This window comes from Leptodactylus fuscus, chromosome 10, assembly GCF_031893055.1.
Source record: "Leptodactylus fuscus isolate aLepFus1 chromosome 10, aLepFus1.hap2, whole genome shotgun sequence".
NCBI lineage: Eukaryota > Metazoa > Chordata > Amphibia > Anura > Leptodactylidae > Leptodactylus > Leptodactylus fuscus.
The window spans coordinates 69,444,831-69,467,275 of NC_134274.1; the positions used below are offsets into that span (position 1 = coordinate 69,444,831).

Below are 22,445 nucleotides of genomic sequence, written 5' to 3' on the forward strand. Positions count from 1 at the left end.
AATCTGGGGGCAGAGATTGGGTGGGAGACATGAAACTGGGGGCAGAAATGGATGGGCGGACATGAATCTGGGGCAGAGATTGGGTGGGAGACATGAAACTGGGGGCAGATGAAGGGTGTATATGAAGCTGGGGGAGAGATAGAGGGGGGACATATAATTTACGAGTGACTGTAGGAGGATTATACTGTGTGCGGGCACATGAAAAATTAATGAGAATGGGTGGAGTCAACATAACAGTGGGTGGGGCTAAATTTGCCGCGGCACGCAAAGCGCGCCGCACATTTTGTCCCTCTTGTGGTTCTTCAAAAGTTGGGAGGTATGGGTACAGGGGGCAATGGAAAGATGTTAGAAGGTGGACGGGGGGAAGGGGGATTGTTGGGGCATCGGGTGTGCGGCACTGCGGAGAGGGAACTGGTGCAATAATATATAAGTTTTTAGCTGGAGAACTACAAAGCACACAATCGCTCCAAAGGTATGTGTGCTTTGTATTAATAATGATGTAGGCTGCTATGTTACTAGCATAGCAGCCTGTTTGGGGGTGGGACTTTCACGTTAAAGGAGTGTTCACATTGCGTTTTTGGCCTCCCTTGCCGGGATACGTTGGTAACCAGTCACAATCAGCTCCCCACTTATCCCTGCACGGAGAACTGCAGGCCCCCCTTTTTTTTTAATGGCCAGTTCTTCATGCAGGGATAAGTTGACAGCTGATTCTGACTGGTTACCAACGTATCCCGACAAGGGAGGCCAAAAACGCAATGTGAATAAGCCCTGAGGATTTATTAGGAGGGCTCTTATAGATGGTGTTGGCTCTCTATAGGCGCTGTCACACGTAGCAGATTTTATCTGCAAATAGAATCTGATTAAGCCTTGTAAAGCTGCTAAATAAAGGGAAATGTAATACAGAATTGGTATGTCGCAAAATAGTAGTTTTAAAACGGCGGCGGGGGGGCCCAGACACTTAGGCTGTATGGGGCCCCAAAATTCCTGATGGCGGCCCTGCCCTCAGGGACATTACACTGTACGGAGGGTCCCCTCAGGGACATTACACTGTACCGAGGGTCCCCTCAGGGACATTACACTGTACCGAGGGTCCCCTCAGGGACATTACACTGTACCGAGGGTCCCCTCAGGGACATTACACTGTACCGAGGGTCCCCTCAGGGACATTACACTGTACCGAGGGTCCCCTCAGGGACATTACACTGTACCGAGGGTCCCCTCAGGGACATTACACTGTACCGAGGGTCCCCTCAGGGACATTACACTGTACCGAGGGTCCCCTCAGGGACATTACACTGTACCGAGGGTCCCCTCAGGGACATTACACTGTACCGAGGGTCCCCTCAGGGACATTACACTGTACCGAGGGTCCCCTCAGGGACATTACACTGTACCGAGGGTCCCCTCAGGGACATTACACTGTACCGAGGGGCCCCTCAGGGACATTACACTGTACCGAGGGGCCCCTCAGGGACATTACACTGTACCGAGGGGCCCCTCAGGGACATTACACTGTACCGAGGGGCCCCTCAGGGACATTACACTGTACCGAGGGGCCCCTCAGGGACATTACACTGTACCGAGGGGCCCCTCAGGGACATTACACTGTACCGAGGGGCCCCTCAGGGACATTACACTGTACCGAGGGGCCCCTCAGGGACATTACACTGTACCGAGGGGCCCCTCAGGGACATTACACTGTACCGAGGGGCCCCTCAGGGACATTACACTGTACCGAGGGGCCCCTCAGGGACATTACACTGTACCGAGGGGCCCCTCAGGGACATTACACTGTACCGAGGGGCCCCTCAGGGACATTACACTGTACCGAGGGGCCCCTCAGGGACATTACACTGTACCGAGGGGCCCCTCAGGGACATTACACTGTACCGAGGGGCCCCTCAGGGACATTACACTGTACCGAGGGGCCCCTCAGGGACATTACACTGTACCGAGGGGCCCCTCAGGGACATTACACTGTACCGAGGGGCCCCTCAGGGACATTACACTGTACCGAGGGGCCCCTCAGGGACATTACACTGTACCGAGGGGCCCCTCAGGGACATTACACTGTACCGAGGGGCCCCTCAGGGACATTACACTGTACCGAGGGGCCCCTCAGGGACATTACACTGTACCGAGGGGCCCCTCAGGGACATTACACTGTACCGAGGGGCCCCTCAGGGACATTACACTGTACCGAGGGGCCCCTCAGGGACATTACACTGTACCGAGGGGCCCCTCAGGGACATTACACTGTACCGAGGGGCCCCTCAGGGACATTACACTGTACCGAGGGGCCCCTCAGGGACATTACACTGTACCGAGGGGCCCCTCAGGGACATTACACTGTACCGAGGGGCCCCTCAGGGACATTACACTGTACCGAGGGGCCCCTCAGGGACATTACACTGTACCGAGGGGCCCCTCAGGGACATTACACTGTACCGAGGGGCCCCTCAGGGACATTACACTGTACCGAGGGGCCCCTCAGGGACATTACACTGTACCGAGGGGCCCCTCAGGGCATGCTCGGCTGAGAGAAATTGTTAAAAATCTCATCCAATTTGTTGATATTGTAATATCTACAGGGTATCACCTAAAAGAGCAAACAAGGAAGGATCCTTCTGAATGACAGCAAGCAGTGATCTTGAAAAGTATGAAAAATCAATAGAAAGTGTATTGAACAATTGTATACATTTTCATTATACCACAGTAGTCCAGAGGTGAGATGGTGACCCACAGCATCATAGAGAACTAGGTTATTGGGAGTCCAGATATCCAAACAGAACAGTCAATATATTGGCCTCATTGCCCAGACTGTGTAGGTTGCTTTGTCTTCTCAGTGCAGGGTTGGCCGGAGTGTTATATACAAGTAATAGACTCCGCGACATTAAAATTGCGACACCAAGAAGAAAAATTCTTAGAATTATGGAAATCAGAGGATCAATAGACTTGCTACTGATAGAAAAATTATAAAAATGGTTATAAAATATTCAATTTTGATATTTTTTCTCCCCCCCAATATTCGTTTTATTCAGTGTAGAGTATGAGCGCCACCCTCAGAAATACACATTACTACACCTTGGCATGCTATCAGTGAGGTTGTGTTATGCTACGCTGAATGCACTTGAGCATGCAAATGATCAAGATTATCCGCTGACATCTCCCGTTTCTATTGCTGATCAGTGATGCCTCAGATATGCTTGATGGGAGAGCAGTCCGGAGACACTTCAGGCCATGGTGGCCATTAAGGCCATGGAGTCTGATCACAGTGGCATTTGCAATATGCACTGGGGCACTGGTTCTATGATCATATCAGTGTACCGCCAAGGTGTTGGCATACCTGAAAAGAAGACTAGAGGGGTACAGCTACTGTACATTATGCCATCTCATACTGTAATCCCAGCAGTGTGACATTCCCTCGTGAAGGCCTATTCATGGTGATGCCCACGTGGCCTCCAGATCAATCTCTGGCTGTTAATGCGCTTGAGACCTCGCTGAAGAACATAAACCTTCTTTCTAGCCTCCATTGCTTTCTTGTTGTGGCACAGTGGTGGTGCAAGGTCAATGGATCATCTCTAGCTGGACGTCTGGCTCCATAGCCCAGTGTTATACAAATGCATTCTTATGGTGTATGCTGACACTGTTTGCTGCCCTAGGTTTGGGATGTGATGTCCAATTTCGCTTGCAGTACAGCCATTTTTCTAATCAGACAGTTTGTTCGTGCAGGGTTTCGCCTCGGCACACCTCTTCCTGTCATTCCTCTTCATCATTGTTTTCCCAACCACCGGGACGAGCAATTCTGAACAGTGCTGATATCTTGGCCAAGGGTCTCTCATGGGTTCTGTCTTTGTGTATGACAAGTGGCGATAGCTGACATGCTGATGAACAGGAGGCATCACATGATTTCCCCTCTTATGCTTGCCAGTAAATACCATTTTGCCCACTGATCCTGAATTTGTATTGTTTTTTTCAAAGCTAGAATGAAAAATAAACGTAATAATCCATTATTGGGCAGATGCTGCATAAAGAAGACCTTTCACGTCCTCAATTTTCCTGTTATGTGTCCCAGGGCCGGGAGATATCGGTGCTGTTACCAATCTCTACCCACTGTCAGAAGGGCGTTCCTGACAGTCTAGCTGGACTGTGAGGAACACATCCCACCCCCTCTCCCCCGACTGTACTCTTCCAAAGACTAGTACTGGGGGGGCGTTCTTCACAGCTTGGCGTCATCGCTGAGCAGTAAGGAACACCCCATCTGAAAGTACAGGGCTATAGACGAGTATTGTCAGGAATGCCCTTATGACAGTGGGCAGAGATCGGTGCTGTTATAATGCCACTGATATCTTCTACCCCAGGGAACATAACAGGAAAGCGCACTGGCTGCTTACTAGTGGTATATAAAACCAAGGACATGAAAGCATTGAATGAATGCAAAGTAGAAAAGTATTGCTTGGTTGACCTGTTTGTGGAAATCTCTGCTTCTGAATTCCTGAAGCGGAATTTTTCAGCTTCTACAAATTCTGCTCTGTGAACTGGTTCGCTGTTTATTAAAACAATTTTTCATGCAGTAATCACAATATTAAAATATGTTCACTTAAGCAAAAGTCATTAGCAAATTTAATGTTAAAGAGGACCTTTCACCACTTTTGGGCACATGCAGTGTTATATACTGCCAGAAAGCCGACAGTGCGCTGAGTTCAGCGCACTGTCGGCTTTCCCGATCTGTGCCCGGTGTAAAGAGCTTACGGTGCCGGTACCGTAGTGCTCTATGGTCAGAAGGGCGTTTCTGACACTTAGCCAGAGACGTCCTTCTGCCTCGCGGCGCCAATCGCCCTGTGCTGTGGAGCCGGGAGGAACGCCCCCTCCCTCTGCTCACAGCGCTCGTCCATAGACGAGTATTATCAGGAGAGGGAGGGGGCGTTCCTCCCCGCTCCACAGCACAGCGTGATAGGCGCCGCGAGGCAGAAGGACGTCTCTGGCTAATGGTCAGAAACGCCCTTCTGACCATAGAGCACTACTGTACCGGCACCGTAAGCTCTTTACACCGGGCACAGATCGGGAAACTGTTGGCTTTCTGGCAGTATATAACACTGCATGTGCCCAAAAGTGGTGAAAGGTCCTCTTTAAGACCTTGTTAATTGGGTTAACCAGAGTCTGATTCATGGCTTAGCCTTAGGATAGGCCATTAATGTGAGATCTGTGTGAGACCGACACCCAGGACCCCCACACGCCATCAGTCATAGAAACCAGATAACCCATTTAATATTATTTTAGAAACATTTCTTGACTTCAACATCTAATAAAGGGGTCCGATGTGTGCACAGTCCTCTGTATTTTTATATAAACGCTATTTTAATGCATACAAGTTTTGTGGTGTTCACACTAGCGCCTGCTGTCCACCCAGGGGTTACCGTCCTCCGAGAAACTGGATAGCTTGCCAGCGGTCAGTTTTAAAACCCATTTTTTTTCAATGGGTTTTTAAAGCAAACCACCGGTGTCCATATGCAGCGTCCCATTTTTTTTTTTCCACGCAGTGTCCTGCATGTCTGACTTTGTGTCCGTGCAAAAAAAAAAAAAAAAAAAGTTTCCAGGCAGAGAGGCTGGGGATTAGGACAGAAACACGGCGGATGGACAGGAGTGCAAGTGTGAATGCCCCCTGACAGGTAGCCTGTAGACAAGTTTGGCATATGCAAAGGGAACCTTTCCATTGTACATAATTTACACAAACACACAATGGCCGAATGAGCATTATATGGCCAGCCTTACTTGTACATTCATGTGGTGCCATGGTTAAGAGTTCTCTATATTACCATTTTTTAGGTGCATTTACAAAATATATACTAGGACAAGGGTAAGACTCAAGTTAATTTTGTTTAATCCTTTGACTTTCAAGAATTTGTGAAGGCATGACTGTGCAGTCATAGACATGTGTGGTATGTATTGAATTTCTTACACCTTGTACTTATTCCTTTTTTAAAAAAAGGAAATGTGCTGTCCCTGGGCGTTGCATTTCCCTCATTTCTGCTTTGCTTTCTACTATGGGCTTGTACAGACAGTTGTTCCAGACAAGGGCGAAGCCTGCTATAGCCCTGTACTCTGTGGGTTCCCTACCCATATTATCCAAGGGACCACAGTCAGGTAACGTGTAGCTGAGCCAGCACACTGCTATATACACAGTGTAACTGGAAACCATCAGCAAGGCAACACAGTAGCTAATGTAATGGGTTTGCATGGATTAGCAATAGTGTATACAAAGGATTAATGAAAAGGATTACCTAAACTTGTCCTTAAAGAGGTTTGCCAGCTGCACTGGACGCGGAGCACTTTCAGCTTCCTGGAGCACTACTTAAACTCCTAAGATCTCCGGCCTGCACCAACCCATGCAGTAGGAATTGATCCTCCCCTTGCTATGACATCACCCATCCTAGCTGAGGCTCCAAGTGCACCAACTACCTCATTTACATATCATTTCAAAGTGGTTTTTCTTCAAATCTAAGTAACATATATAACAGATGTACTTTGTGTATCCCTGTAATACAGTGCTACCAGTTGAATGTGCTGGAGGAAGGTTGTACTCCCTTTTAAGGCCAAGGCCCCAAGTAGCAGGCCGCAGCCAAAAAGCGTTGCTGGAAAGACTGCAGCGGAAATGCATTGCATTTTTTTCTGAAGTGCTTTTCACAGAAAGTCTTTAGAGTTTCACTATGTGGTGGCGTGGCATAAAAGAGTTTTCCTTGGAATGAAAAATTGATGACCTATCCTAAGGACTGACTATTAATATCCCAGAATTGCTTTAAGACTTGGCAGATATGTTGCAGAAACCTGTGTGATTGAAAGTCATGGGGTGGGTTTGGCAGCAAGTATATAGGTTTCTTCATGCTCCATTTACAGCTGTAAAACTGCTGCAAAATGAGCAGCATGTGACTAACCCTAAAATCTAAGAGGTAATGATCCCACATTCAATCCTATGTGACTATGTACTATATAAGATCTGTACTAGAGCAAGTTACTTGTGTTTCCAATCATTATCATGAGAAAAATAAAATGACCTCACCAGTCAACAGTTCCTATGCCAACTCTGTCACAGTCTGTGTTTCTTGGCCGTGTCTGACACATGGGAAGTGCTGTGAGAGGGGAGGAGGTAACCCCCATCTCAGCCATGTAGAGAGCAGAGCAGCTCCTCGCTGTCACTGTATACTTGGTTATTACTCTCCTACCAATCAGCTTGCTACTTTAATTCTCTATCTGGCTTTGGACCAAAATCAGCTGAAATTGCTTTGGTTGCTATGGGCAACTACCATTTTTAAATAGACATCACACGGCAGCATTAAATACAATGTCAGTGAATGGGGGCTATTCACACGAACATTATTTTGGATTGGTTGGATGACAGTCTATCGAAATATAGGTCATATCCTATTTTTGGCAGTTATCATGGATTCCGCCGTTCCCCCCAACAAAGGTGTATATATACCATATATACTCAAGAATAAGCCGAATTTTTCAGCACAGTTTTTGTGCTGAAAAAGCCCCCCTCTGCTTATACTCGAGTCAAGCAAAAGAAAAAAGAAAAAGGAAAAAATAAATAAAAAAAAAATAATAAAAAAAAAATATATATATATATATATATATATATATATATATATATATAATATATATTTTTTTTTTCCCTTTGGGAGGGGGGTCTATGACCAGCCACAATAGTAATGTATAGAATCTCCCATAAAATAGTGAAAAAAAAGCTTTAAAAAAAAAATATAATAAAAAATAAATAAAATTTCTAAATCACTCAATCCTAAATACCCTATATTCAGCCAGGCTGAATTCCAAGTGGGGGAAAAAAAAAACAGTCCTCAAGCTCAGGGAAGGGGCAGACAGACAATCAAAACACCCCCTCCCCTTCCCCAGCAACTACTGCACCCAAAAACTCCGACCATTTTCATTTTTGAAATTTTCCAGTAGCTGCTGCATTTCCCCCCCCCCCAGGCTTATACTCGAGTCAATAAGTTTTCCCAGTTTTTTTGTGGTAAAATTAGGGGCTTCGACTTATATTCGGGTCGGCTTATACTCAAGTATATACGACATAATAAATATATATATATATATATATATATATATATATAAAAGGAGATCAATATTGGTTGGTAATATTTAGTTCAGATATCAATTGCTAGTATTAATCATTCCCTTATTTGCACCTTTTCCCCTGTATTAAAGATTATCTCTATTACCTTCCAGAATATGACAATCTATGCTTAGTGTAGGATAATAAAATTAATAACTAACACTAATATACTAAATGTTAATATAAGACAGTACAAAGTAAACATAAATTTACAATACAATGTCCAGACTATGCATATTTCTATGTATGGAGAAGAGATTTGTAAATACAGTGTCACAATACAGTTCCAAAAATACAAACTCAGTTAACTTAAATGGTACATTAATCCCACTCACAGCAATATGGATCTTCTACATAAACACACACACACAATTCCTTGAACCTCCTAACAATAACCTATCCCTATATTTAAGGAGAGCTTGGAGCACTTAGGAGGAAGGTGGTGAGAGAGAGATGTGGTTCTGAAGGGAGAGACAGAGCGATGTGGTTGTATTAGGGTGCATTCACACTGAGTAAACGCTAGCTTATTTTGTAGAGTAAAATTACACTTGTAAATTTTGCTATCCCATTGCCTTAAATGATATTTTTTTACAAGTGTAAAAATACGCCTGTAAAAAATACGCCTGTAAAAATACGCCTGTAAAATGTCATTGAAGTCAATGGGATAGCAAAATTTACAAGTGTAATTTTACTCTACAAAATAAGCTAGCGTTTACTCAGTGTGAATGCACCCTTAAAGGGAAAGTGATATACTAAGGGTGCATGCACACTACGTAACGCCGGGCGTGTATGAGAGCCGTACACGCCGGCGTTACAGCAGGGCTGCCGAACACTTCCCATTCACTTCAATGGGAGCGCTCGTAAACGCCGCTGTTACGAGCGCTCCCATTGAAGTGAATGGGAAGTGTTCGGCAGTCTGCCGTAATGCCGGCGTGTACGGCTCTCATACACGCCCGGCGTTACGTAGTCTGCATGCACCCTAAGGGTGCATTCACACTGAGTAAACGCTAGCTTATTCTGAACGTAAAACACGTTCAGAATAAGCGGCGTCTAAAGCAGCTCCATTCATTTCTATGGGAGCGGGGATACGAGCGCTCCCCATAGAAATGAATGGGCTGCTTCTTTCACTCCGTGCAGTCCCATTGAAGTGAATGGGGAGTGCCGGCGTGTATGCTCCGGCATGAGCAGAGCTTGCCGTATACGCCGGCACTCCCCATTCACTTCAATGGGACTGCACGGAGAGAAAGAAGCAGCCCATTCATTTCTATGGGGAGCGCTCGTATCCCCGCTCCCATAGAAATGAATGGAGCTGCTTTAGACGCCGCTTATTCTGAACGTGTTTTACGTTCAGAATAAGCTAGCGTTTACTCAGTGTGAATTCACCCTAAGCCTGATCTGCACTCAAGACTTCTGGTGGTGAGGAACTTCTAATCTGTTCTATGTCTTTTAAGACTCTTTTTATCCACATTATAGCCATCGACTATAATGTGGCCCATCCTGACTGGTCGACCCATCAGATAATTGTACTTCTCTGATGGAATGTCTTTGTATATCCCCACATAGGGAAAGTTGGCCTTGTATCCTGACTTTTATGGTTTGCACAGGCGCCCCGTCTCAAGACTTCATTCTCGTCCACCAAATAATTAGATAGTAATCATTTCACTGTGTATTGTATCCCACCTCCTGGCTGACCCAACACAACCACACCTGGTCTTTGTTGTTCTAGGGCATAAAAGAACTAGTAAACCAAGCCATATTGTTACTGTGAGTTGCATGTCCTCCGTCCACACCCATATTCATCCCTCCTGGGCAAGTACAGGAATCTCACATGAAGGGGCATACCAGTTCTATCCAAGTGTGTGGGGGGGGAATGGTATATCCACCTTAATATAAACCTTACATTCACTGTTTTACTGCTCAACTGCCAACCATATCTGAAATACCTTATAATCTTTTGTATGATATTAAATTGTACAAATATATTTGTACACATGTCATATATATTCTTTTAAACCCAGCTCTAAGTTATTTATACTGTGCATTTTGGGGAGACAGGTTTTTCCTGTAGTGTGGGTGCTGTTAATTTTTTGTTCTTATATATATATATATATATATATATATATATATATATATATATATATATATGTGTATTTGCGTGTGTATATATACCGGTGTGTGTATGTATGTGTATGTATATATATATATATATATATATATATATATACACACACTACTGTACACATACTGTACATAATGTATGTGTGCGTGCATGTATGTAGGTGCAGGTTTAACTTTCAGGGTTCTCCGCTGTTGAGGCTATAGAATAGTATATATACAGGGTACTGGAATTGGGGTCACATATCTAGAGAGCTTTCTTTGTGGTCAGTTAGGCTGTGTGACAATTTTTGTATATCACTTGTAGGCCGCCTTCGCCCTCTAGTGGACAAAATTAGTATTAACACACAGATAATAGGCAATTTGTATTTGCATTTTCTAACTGATTCTTTTTAACTTCTTTTTAAGAGGAATAAAGTAAAGTTGTCATGTAACTATGGTTTGAGGAGAGCCAGTCTATGATCTAGTGTTCAATTGTAGTATACAGCTGCCCATTGCTGTTAGTAATGTATCCATAGGGCTGTGTTTGAGGGGTCCATCATAGTGGTTTTATTTGTTCTGCTGTATAGAAATGCGTGTCTGTGCTTCTCATCACAGTGAGCCCCTTTAAAGGTATACTCAATAGATATGCTTTTTTTTTTTTAATAAGCAATTAGTCAATGAGTGACATATGTCAGTGTATGCCCTTACAGTGGCATATGTCTAAGCCTTCTGTCTGTATATAAACTATACCTCCGGCATATAACTCACACACTTTAATTATATAGTGCCAGCATATTCCACAGCACTTTACAGATCGACTTTAGCAAGATTTCACAATAGGTTGGAAAGCAGTGTACATAAAGCTTAATAGTATTGTCCTGTATTTAAATATATATTTTTTAAACAACATGCCCCTTCTGGATTTTATTTACTTGTCCTGCAGTGACTACTGGTCTCTTGGGGTAGATGCAGGCATCCTTGGCTGGAACGCTAGCATGTATGGATGACACATTGATGCTGCAGGAAAGTTAGTAGCGTCCTGCAGGGGATTTTTTTTTTTTTTTTATATAGTATAGAAAAGCTGAGTCTCTGTTCACATCTGTATTAAAGGGAATCTGTCACTAAAACCCAGCTCCACATGTAGTTTAGGGTCACCTGAATCAAACAATTTACCTGTGTGAATCTGTGCCTGTTGCCGAAATACTGCAGTTTTTGTGAGTTGTTTAGAGCAATGAGGGTGTAAGGGCTCGTTCACATCTGCGCCTGGTCTCCGTTCTCTGCACAAAACAGAGGCAGGATACGGAAACCTGCAGGACTCTTTCATACCCATTCATTGGAATGGGTGATAGAGATGTCCGGCCGTGAGCGGCGGTGAGCGTTTTATGATCTCCACCGTGAAACTGGGTTTTTTAATCCAGACACAGCGTCGGACATGCAGTACTCTGTGTCCAGATTAAAAAAAAACTGTTTCGCGGTGGAGAGCATAAAACGCTCACCGCCGCTCACGGCTGGACCCGGTCTGTGGTTTCCGTCTTCTTGCATGCAGAAGACAGAAACCACTGAACGGAATGCCGAACACAGGTGTGAACCTAGCCTAAGCAGAAATGTTGTGGTTGCTCCAAAGAGCTGATTTGCATATTGACAAAACCTGCAATATCTCGGCAGTGGATGCACCAATTCACAAGGGAAAAACACTGTTTTATTGAGGTGACCCTAACCTATTTATCTGCAGGAGGTGATTGATATGCTGGGCTCTGGTGACAGATTCCCCTTGGTTAAACTGATTGTCCAGTTTTAGGCAATAAATGTTATTGTCTGTATAATGAAAAGTTGTACAGAAAACTAATGATTATGACTATGAAGTCTTCCTTCTTTCTCTTCTGTTCCTTAGCTGCTATGGATTCCTAGTATATCTTCTCTTCTCAGCATATGTGTGTCTACTTCTGTAACATATTACTCTGTATTATCCCTGTATCTGTATTACTATGCTGCTATAACATACTGAAATTTCCCCACTGTGGGACTATTAAAGGATTATCTTATCTTATTATACTTTCTGTATCAATTGCTCGCGGTTTTCGAGATCTCTGCTTGCTGTCATTCCTTCTGCTTATTTCCAACTAATGAATATCAGTCCCTGGTCATGTGATATACATACAGGTGCAAGGTTTGTTACAGGGTAGAGATCTGATTACTGTGCTGTGACTGTAACAAGCCATGCACCTGTATGTATATCATATGACCATGGACTGATTTTTATCCATTGGCAGTCAGCAGAATGAATGACAGCAAGTGGAGATCTAGCAAACCTTGGGGAATGGATATAGAAAAATGTATTGGAAAATTGTATAACTTTTTCTTATACAAACAACTCTTATTGTCTAAAATGGGACAACCCCTTTAACTCTATGTTCAGTGCAAAATAATGGTAGTCGGAAGAGGTGAAAGGGATTTTCCCATCCACAAAAGTTATCCCAATTCATGTGAAGATTTGGGTGTGTCTGACCACACCCCAAATCTACTCCTAATCAATCAGGACAACTATGGATATTTGTCCCCTGTTCCCAATGGAGCAGTGGTTGGGTGCAGCATGCACTGCTTCATTTAATTCAATAGGGTTGCCAGATGGCCAAAGTGAAGCTCTCTATTTCCAACACTGCCATAGAAATTAACCCCCTCCCCTTAAACTAGTTTCCTATGCTGTAGATAGGGAATAGCTTCCCCAGGTAAAAAAAATCCCTTTAAGGCTAAGGCCCCACATTGTGGAAATGCAGCTTTTTTTGTTTTAGATTTTGTGGTGGTTTTTTGAGCCAAAACCAGGAATGGCTACAAAAGAAACGGGAAATATATAGGAAGTTCTTACACTTCTCCCGTTTGCTCAATCCATTCCTGGTTTTGGCTCAAAAATCCACAGCAAAATCTGCACCAAAAAAAGCTGCGTTTCTGCAAGGGGGGCTTTAACCTAAAGCTGGGTTTACATAGGAGTTTTTTGGACTGCACTTTGAAGAGGAGGCCGCCTCAGAATCTGGTCCAAAAAATGGCTAGTTGTGACCTGGGCTTACTGGTGTATTCTCTTGTGCGCCAGGCTGGCACTTGGTGTTCGTCATATACAGGAACCAGCAAGGCCATGGGTTGTATGGGAACATGCAGCATGTAGCCTGGAATTGGTCATGTATTAGCAGTGCTTTCTCCACCCTGACGGTCAATAATAGGGGTTAGCAAGCTTTGGCTCTCCAGCTGTGCTGAAACTACAACTCCCAGCATGCATACCTTCTCCCCTGTCCTTGGCAGTGAATGGAGCATGCTGGGAGATGTAGTTTCCCAGCAGGTTGCTGCCCCCTGCTCTATAGGGTGTATGGTACACAGATGGCCCGGACACACCTGCTGCTTATTTAAGCCGTTTATGAGAAGGGCCATCTGTCAGTCCTACAGGCTTCTTTATGATTTGGCTTCAGACACCGCCTTCTAATCTGAGCATATGTGTCCTTATCAATAGGAGCCTTTTACCCTATCCACTAATAGGAACAGCCTGAACAGATGACAAGTCCCCGGTATTCACTAAGCCTGACCTACTTCAGCACATAAACAAGTCTGGAGCGATGGGCATGGCGCAGGGTTGGGTGCTCCGTCTCCCCTAGGAGTCGCCGTCCTCTCCTCTTACATAAGACCATACATGACACATGGAGAGTGTGAGGTGCGCTGCCGTCCTTATCTCCATGGCCGTCGGGCTCTCTTATCTCCGGCCAGCACATTGGGAGCCGCGCTGTGGCAGCGCCTCGGAGCACAGTGGTCAGACGCAAAGTGGGGAGAATGTGAGGCGCGCTTTAGCCAATGAGAGCGCAGAGGGGCGGAGCTTCCGGTTTATGTTGTAATCCTAGCCCTGCTCGCCTGGAAGCACGCTGCCTACTGCACTGACTGCTGCCCAGTGCCAACAAGCTGCCCACTGCCATTCTAACCTGAGGACTGTGACTGGAACATGCCAGCTTTAAGGTAACCCTTCCATTTGTGTTTGCCTGCATTCTCTTCTCATTGTGTGCCCACAGCTTGCCACTGTTCTGCTGCCTGTCTTGTCATCTCTGCTGATGTGGACAACTTTTAAATGTGCATGCTTTACCCTGTGTTGCTGTCATATGGCTCCATGCATATGGCGTGCCAGTGTGCCTGCCATGAATGTGCAGATGAGATGTAGGGGACTGTGTAGCTGCACCTGTCCCGATTCCCAGGATGACAGGGAAATGAAGTGGACTCTGGGCTTTGTCAATATTTGAGATGCACTGATCCTTGCAGAATGTCAGCCTGGAACCTGTGTGACATTTAGCAGCCTGCACAAACCTCCCCTGTAATGCTATAATGGCCTTTAACCCTGTGTGTGCCAGTGCAGTATTAGCTGGAGGGGACAGGGCTGGGACGGCTTCCAAATCACTTTGTTCAATTAAATTATTTACTGACAGCCATGCTGTGTTCTGCCAGCACGCGCCAACACGAAAAGCAGCTTTCTGGAGAACGATCTGTTTGGGTTCACACACTAGGAGCTTGCCGTCAGATAAGAAATTATTTATTCAGTGCAATTTAAATTCTTACTGACATCATCATCTTTCAAGTTTCTTATAACAAAATAGAGGAGATATTGGTCATCCTCCATGTCGCCATCATTTGCTTGTCGTCCTGTTATACTAGCATGTGCTGTGTCCCTCCTATCTTAAGAATGAAACATTACTCATTGCTTTCATTCCATGTCCATCATTTAAAGAGATGTCTCTGGTGCCTGTAGGACATAGAAAAAGAAACGTGCTGGGGGGATATATAATCTGAAGACTGTATTAATCCCGGCAGCTGGTACTTCTATGTTTGTCTTCAGACTTTCTCTTTTCCACCTAATAATATCCTCTCTAGTTTTTAAAAAAAATATTTTGGTTAATACCACAGGTGCACTTGCCATCCTAGTCTTTTTAGATGTCATCTCCCCATTTATCCCCACATCACTTTACAGTATATACACCAATCAGCGATGACATCAAAACTTAATATTCACAAGACCCTTTGAATTCATGAGACCTTTTTTGAAGGTGTCCTGTGGATTTGGGCACCAAAACATTGCCAGTAGATGTTTTAAGTCCAGTAAATTGTGTGGTTGGTTCTCCAGGCATCGGATGTGTTGCTTGAGCACAATCCCACAAATATGCTGTCCAATTTAGATCTGGGGAATTTGGAGGTAAAGTCAACACCTTGAACTCTGTCATGTGCATGAAACCATTCCTGAATGTTTTTTTTAATGCAGCAAGTCTTGTCTTGCTAGAATATGACAGTTCCATTAGAGAATATCAATACCATGAAGAGGTGTGCTTGGCTTTACATAGGGTGTTTGTGTACGATGTACTATGAATGACTGTGTCCAAGGATTCCCAGTTAAACATTGCCCAGAGCATCGTGTTGCTTCCACCAATTTGCCATTCTTCTATGGCTTCTATTCACCGGGGAAGCTAAAAAGAATTTCAGCACTCAGAGGTATCTAGTGTTAAGGTGGCTTATTACAAGTAATCCACACATTATACAGACGTTTCATACCATCCACAGGTCATCCATAACTTCTGATTTTGGCCCATTGGGCCTTCAGCAGACTGTGTCCTATGATGCTCCATATTGCATACTTGACCGTGCCAATTCAGAGCGCCATTTGAGTCTGATGAAGGCCAAATGGCTGAAAAATCTCTTCTGAATCATCTGTGGATGATTTGAAACTTCTGTATAACACCCGGATTGAACCACCTATAAGAAAGATATGTCTGAGTGCTGAAGTACTTTTTTTCTTTGCGAGTAGGTTGGGACCATACCTCATGCACCTGAATCTCTATAGTGCGAATTGTCCTACACATCTGTTTCACCATGGAAGTAGCACACACTCACCCAGCTGTTCACATGATCTTAAAAAAACAGTGCAGGCTTCTTCCTCTTTCTATTGCTTCATGATCCACTCCTGTTCCTCAAGCAGTTCTATGGAGTCAGTTCTTCAAAATATAATGGCTATTTTTAATAGTATTAAGCAATATATTAACACTGTGCAATTAGATATGAATTCAGTCACTAGCTTTTCAATGAATTAGAGGGTCCTTACTGTGTCTGACTGCTTCTAGCCATTTGTGACGGAGTCTGTCAGAGAGAGTTGGAATGGCTTGTTTAGCCCTGTGATCAAGTGACCATTGTAGATGCCTTCAGTGCTGGACAGGGGTTAGCGTAGGCCCTCTGACTAGTGTGTTTGGCTTTATATGCAGCAATGCGCTGTGTATTCTCATGGCTTTCTTAAATAACCAGCAATCCTTTTTTGTTTTCTGGGTTTGGGCCTTTATGCTTCATGCACAATACTGTGTTCCATCTTGGAAGTATCCCATTTGTGGGCCATATTTCCTGGACTGACTATGCCCTTGTGCATGGAACTCGCTCATAGTCAGTCTTGATGAAGTGAGTTCCTGATCATCTTCATTTCTACTGTGATAAACGAACATAAAGCTGTGAGATTAGTACAGTAGTTATCGGGCAGTTCAGGAGCTCACTGTATTGCAGGGAGTTCTGTGCACATAGCCGTAGTTGGACAGACTACAGTCATTTGACTCTTTGGTACGCGCCAGTCTGAGGATGCAATTGACGAAGAGCCAGACTGCTACAACGGCGTTTACACCCCTCTTGGGTCCACCACTATTTCAAAACTGAAAGCGGGAGAGAAAAAACGCTCTCCATACAGAACTTTTTATTTTTTTTCTCTGCCAATTTTCAGCGGTCTCTGTGATGGAGACTCCAACGCAGATGTGAACCCAGTCTTATCGGTGTCAATCTGTGAGCCTTGGTCACCCACAAATCATTGTATACTGGGAACACTATATAAGATCTTCTGAGCAAGTCTTCTAACCTTTACTATTTGGCTGTTGTCATTGTCTTGAAGAACGGACAGGTGATGTCTGACATCTCCAATAATCCAGTATTTTTTTTTTTACAAACTAAGTAATGTTTTTCACTTCACCTGTGTTAATGGTATAACAGTCTGTAAGAAATTTCCCTGGCCCCTACAAAGTGTTTTCTGGTCTTACTTAGGTAGTCAGTGGAGGAAGCAGTCAGTAGGTTTGTTGCCAATGGGCAAATAAACCAATGGGCATATAAACCAATGATGCTTCTGGTGTTAGGTTATGGAAAATTTCAACATGCCTGATCATTCTTTCATCTTTTGCGGAGGTGTGGGGCTGTTCAGGCTCCATTTATTATGTGAATAGGGGTTAGAAATATTTAAACGTTATGCAGAGGACTCTTATATATAAAAGTACTTCATTCTAAAAGGGGCAACGCTCTAAATATAAATCTAGTCCTATATAAATACATTGTTGCTATTGGATCAGAGGCTTAGAGTTTATTTTCTGAATAAAATGAAACTTTCTAAATTACAGTGTATTAACAGTCTGAAATGTGTTTAGTACATTTTTATATCTCCGCTCCCAGCCTTGCCAAGTTTCTGGATTTAGTTCTGAATACGCTGTAATTATAGCCTGAATGAGATCTCATGCGAGGTTTATAGATAACTCCACAATATTGTTACTGATTCCAGCGCTTGTGTTTCTGTTCTAGTTAAGGGATAGGGTAATTGTAGTCAAGAAGTTTCATAATATACATGAAAGCGAATTTTGCTCTTATGTGATAATTGACTAATGTTATTCAGAAAACCATCAAAAATGTATCATTTGCTTGAGCAGGTCATTATTTATTTATTTATTTATTTTTTGCCTTCCAAGTACGTCCGACCATAGATCATGATGACAGGCAGGTCATATAAGGTCACGTTTAGAGATGAACAAATGCATTTATGGTTCCCATAACCCTGCAATAACAGTCGTATCTGTTTGACAGCTATCCCTTCTATCAAGCGTGTATATGTGGTCAATAGGAAGAGGAGGGTAAGCTGCAGCCGGACGCTTCTGGTGTTAGGTTATCTTTTGGACATGGAAAATTCGACCGGATTGATCCTTCCTTATCCCACCGACCTTGTCGGTGGGGTTGCTGGGTTCCAACAACACTTTTTGTGTGTTTTGGGCTGTACAGGACAATGCAGCAACAAATATGCTTATGCAGTGTACTTTTAGTATGCAGATGATTATGTATTATGATGAATTAGAATTGACCTTTGTGCATGAAGGTAATTGTTAGGGTAAGTTTCACAGTTTAGACAGGCTGTCAAGGAATTGGACAAACCCCTGTGCAGGGCGGTGGAGGTGTAACATTACAAAAAACCAAAAACATATACATTTCTCCCCAGCACTCCATTGTCCACCATCAGTGTCCGTTCATTTTCATGCCATGCCCTCATCACCTGGAGTTTTGCTCCTCATGTCACTGCTGAGACCAATCCGCAACATCAGCAGTCACTGGAGAGGCACTGACATGTCACAGGTTCCTTAGTAGCGACTGATAAGGCCCACAGATTGGTTTCATGGGTCACAGGACTTCAGATGATGAGGACATAACTCGATACTAGACGGACATATATATTTTAAGTGCTACACCAGGGGTAGGGAACGTACGGCTCTCCAGCTGTTGCAAAACTACAACTCCCAGCATGCATACTTGCTCTGCTGTTCTTGCAACTCCCATGGAAGTGAATGGAGCATGTTGGGAGTTGTAGTTTCACAGCAGCTGGAGAGCCGAAGGTTCCCTGCCCCTGTGCTACTCCTTATCCAGCTTCTGCAGGAGTCTGTCTAGATCCTGGACAATCTCTTTAATCCAGGACTTATTAGGAAACATGGCCGAGGTGCACATATATTTCCATTTTACTATGTGTCCTCCTTGTGGACTTGGATTACAAATAGAGATGTAGAAAACTGCTTGGAATACATTACTGAGGGCGGCTTACAGAAATTTCTACTTGCCTACTGTGTCTCATTGCTGGCTTCTTTTTTGTAGCTAGCATACAGTTATATACATAGCATACAGTTATAGGTATTGTAGTCCCTCTATAATACTGCTGGAAACTTTCTAAGCACTTACTGTGGAGACACCTTTATATGATATATTCAGGACGAAAACCATTGATACAAATTGTCCGCAGATGGACGCTGGCCTTGCCTATGCCGATAAGCAGTTTGTACAAACCTACAGCTGTAAAGTGTAGATTGTGCCTGGGTATCGACATCTGTTTTCAGTTGTGTGTGTGTGTTTGTGTGTGTGTGTGTGAAGTATGCAGCACTGTTTCCTGTGGTTTCTACAGTCCTGCCCGGGAGTGTTGTTTTAAGGTTAATAAGTACAGTATCAGAACATCTGAAAGCTCTTCCATGCAATCCTTATGGGGACATAACCCAGTTGCACTCAGCTATAAGCACTGTTTGAAGACATCATGTATATACTTTGAGAGGTTTTTTTTTTCTTCTTGTATTTGCTAACCATACACAAGCCATACACAAACCATACACAATGTGTGTTCTATAACTTCTAATCGGGGTTGTGCTTCTTGATTGCTTTTAATTTTGTTATACAGTGATAGATATTGTATATTTAATGCATTGACTTTCTTGCATATTTAATAGGAATTCAGTCACTTTGACCTCTTTAAAGGGTAGGGACTGCACACAGATTTATCATCTTAGTATCACACAGTTCCTAGCCAACAGAATAATATAGCAATAATCTGACCTGGTATCAATTCATCCATTGCATACCAGTAATATAAATGAATAAATCGCCTAGCAGTAAGAAATCACACTTTATATACCGGTATACGTATTATATTACCACAGTAAACTACTAAATATCATGTGTTATGCTACAAGACATGTACTCTTGAAAATGGCATAGTTTTGAGTCATCAGCTGACTCAACGGGGTTTATTTGCAATTTACTTGTACATGATATGAAATTGCCAAAGGGCAAAACATCCTTGATACGTTGTGAGCCAAAACGACTAGGTCTCTTAGAGACAGGATGGCTTTTTGCTACTAGACCTTTAGTTTTCTCCCTCTCTTTGCTGTCATATGTTTCTGTCAAACCGGTTGGTAAAGTAGGGTGATCTCTTAATGTAGTCCACAGTTTAAGGGTATTACACATCTCCTCATTTTTTAAAAGTTGAAATGTACCTAATGCTATTCTCAGTTTTCCTTTGTTTACCTGCTCTCAACAGGCCTGCATGTGCTATGCCTAGAGCTTAATGCAGTTTAATGCTTGGTATTAGAGATGAGCGAGTAGTATTCCATCGAGTAGGTATTCGAAATATTCTTACACGATCGAATACTACTAGCTATTCGCAGTAAATATTTGATTCAGAACCAGCGTTGATTGGCCGAATGCTATACAGTGTATAGCATTCAGCAAATCAACGCTGGTTCTGCAGCAGGCTTGTCCTTGCTAGGAGCAGGCAGCTTGCTGTTACGAGGGAGATGACATTTTCTCATAGGAATGAATTGACCAGCGTTGACTGGCCAGTGTGCAATCAACGCTGGTTCTGCCGGAGGCTCGTCTGTGAGGAGGCGGAGTCTAAGATCGGACCACAGCAGTCTCCATTGTGGTCCGATCTTAGACCCCGCCTCCTCACAGACGAGCCTCCGGCAGAACCAGCGTTGATTGGCCGAGTGCTGTACACTGGCCAATCAACGCTGGTCAATGCACTCCTATGACAAAAAAAAGTAAGCTCCCTCGTAACAGCAAGCTGCCAGCTCTCTAGACTAGCAAGGACGAGCCTGCTGCAGAACCGGCGTTGATTTGCCACAGACTCGTCTTTGCTAGTCGGGAGAGCTGGCAGCTTGTGGTTACGAGGGAGCTTACTTTTTATCAGCGCAAGCGCTGTGCAGTTAAAGGGCACGGACCCCATAGACTATAATGTGGGCCGTGCGCTTTAACTGCACAGCGCTCCTCCTAAACACTCTCTTCCTGCTATTCGTGGACTTGATGACTCTCCTTTTGTTGAATAGTGGTTTCCCCTGAAACGAGCTTTTTTTCCCATAGACTATAATGATATTTGATCGAATAGTTGAATATTGAGGCTCTACTCCAAACTAATATCGAATCTCGAATATTTCACTGTGCTCATCTCTACTTGGTATGAGTATTGATCTGGATAGCTGGAGGAGTGAGATCACGAGACAGTGCTTATCGAGTAGGAAGAGCTCTATATAGCCAGGGAAGAATGAGGGATTGATCAGCTCTTATCTACTATCAAGGAAAAGAGATAGTGAGACATTAGAGATCACTGTCAAGAGTTGACACTTCACAGGAAGTGTGTGGTTAATCCTATGGATAAGCAGTTGATGTTGCCTTGTTATATGGGTGAAGTTATTATTTATCCACTTCCTGATAGCCATAGGTGAACTTTCATTTGGTAGTCTCGTTAAAGCAGCCTTGAGCATCTGGCCACAAATACAAGGCTGTGGGCCTTATGTTTGACACCTGTGCACTAGGTAATATCTTCCTTTGCTGCCAGTTTGTGATATTTGATATGTAATAGACTAATTAATACCAATCCAGATCATTGGTGTATTTGTTCACCAATGTCCCTACAACTCCCAATCTAAAGCTGCTCAGTATCTCCCTGCTCTCTACTTCTGATCCCTCTCAAGGAAGTGACATGGTATCCCCTTCAGCCAGTGACTGGCTGAGTGGCGTTACCGGTGTCGGTAAGTAGAGCTTCAGTAGGTTTATTTTACTGTGGTTTTTGGAAAAATCGAGCTACAATATATACGTTAAAACGTTTAGTTTCCAGATATCCTTTTAAAGGAGTTGTCCAGCTGCAGCAATTTATTCCCTATCCACAGGGTAGCTGGTAACTTGCTGTTCGGTGTGTGCCATGGGTACATACATGGGGTATTTTACACTGCAGCTTTGAATGGAGCGACCGGTTGGACCTCAGAAACTGCTATTTATTCAAATGGGGACCATTTGAAAGCACCGAGCAAGCACTCAAATTTCTTTGGAGAGTTTGCAAAACACTCAAGTTCTGAATAAGTGGAGGGTCCGAGCAGTGGAATTTAAAAAAAATGGATCACCAATTGTCTTATTTCTTTTTTTTTTTTCTCAATTAACAGCATTTAGTGATATGCTTTACAACAGTATCAAGTCTATACATAGTTACATAGTAGATGAGGTTGGATGAAGACCTCAGTCCGTCAAGTCCAACCCATAACCCTACAGCCTCCTACGGCAGACCTGGGCAATGTACGGCCCGCGGGCCACATCTGGCCCTCTAACTATATCTGACCAG

The 22,445-nt window shown here is 43.8% G+C and overlaps 1 protein-coding gene across 2 annotated transcripts in view; it reads left to right on the plus strand.

Moving 5' to 3' along the window:
• Nucleotides 1–22,445, plus strand: part of ADK (adenosine kinase) — a 130,535-nt gene that overhangs the window by 4,975 nt on the left and 103,115 nt on the right. The window contains exon 1 of one of the 2 annotated variants that reach the window (XM_075257789.1): nucleotides 14,102–14,215. The exons of the other annotated variant lie outside the window; for it this stretch is intronic. Within the exon in view, the coding sequence (XP_075113890.1) occupies nucleotides 14,202–14,215 (14 nt within the window). The 5' untranslated portion in view covers nucleotides 14,102–14,201. Of the gene's footprint in view, nucleotides 1–14,101; nucleotides 14,216–22,445 lie in introns of those variants that run through there. 2 annotated transcript variants of the gene reach the window in all.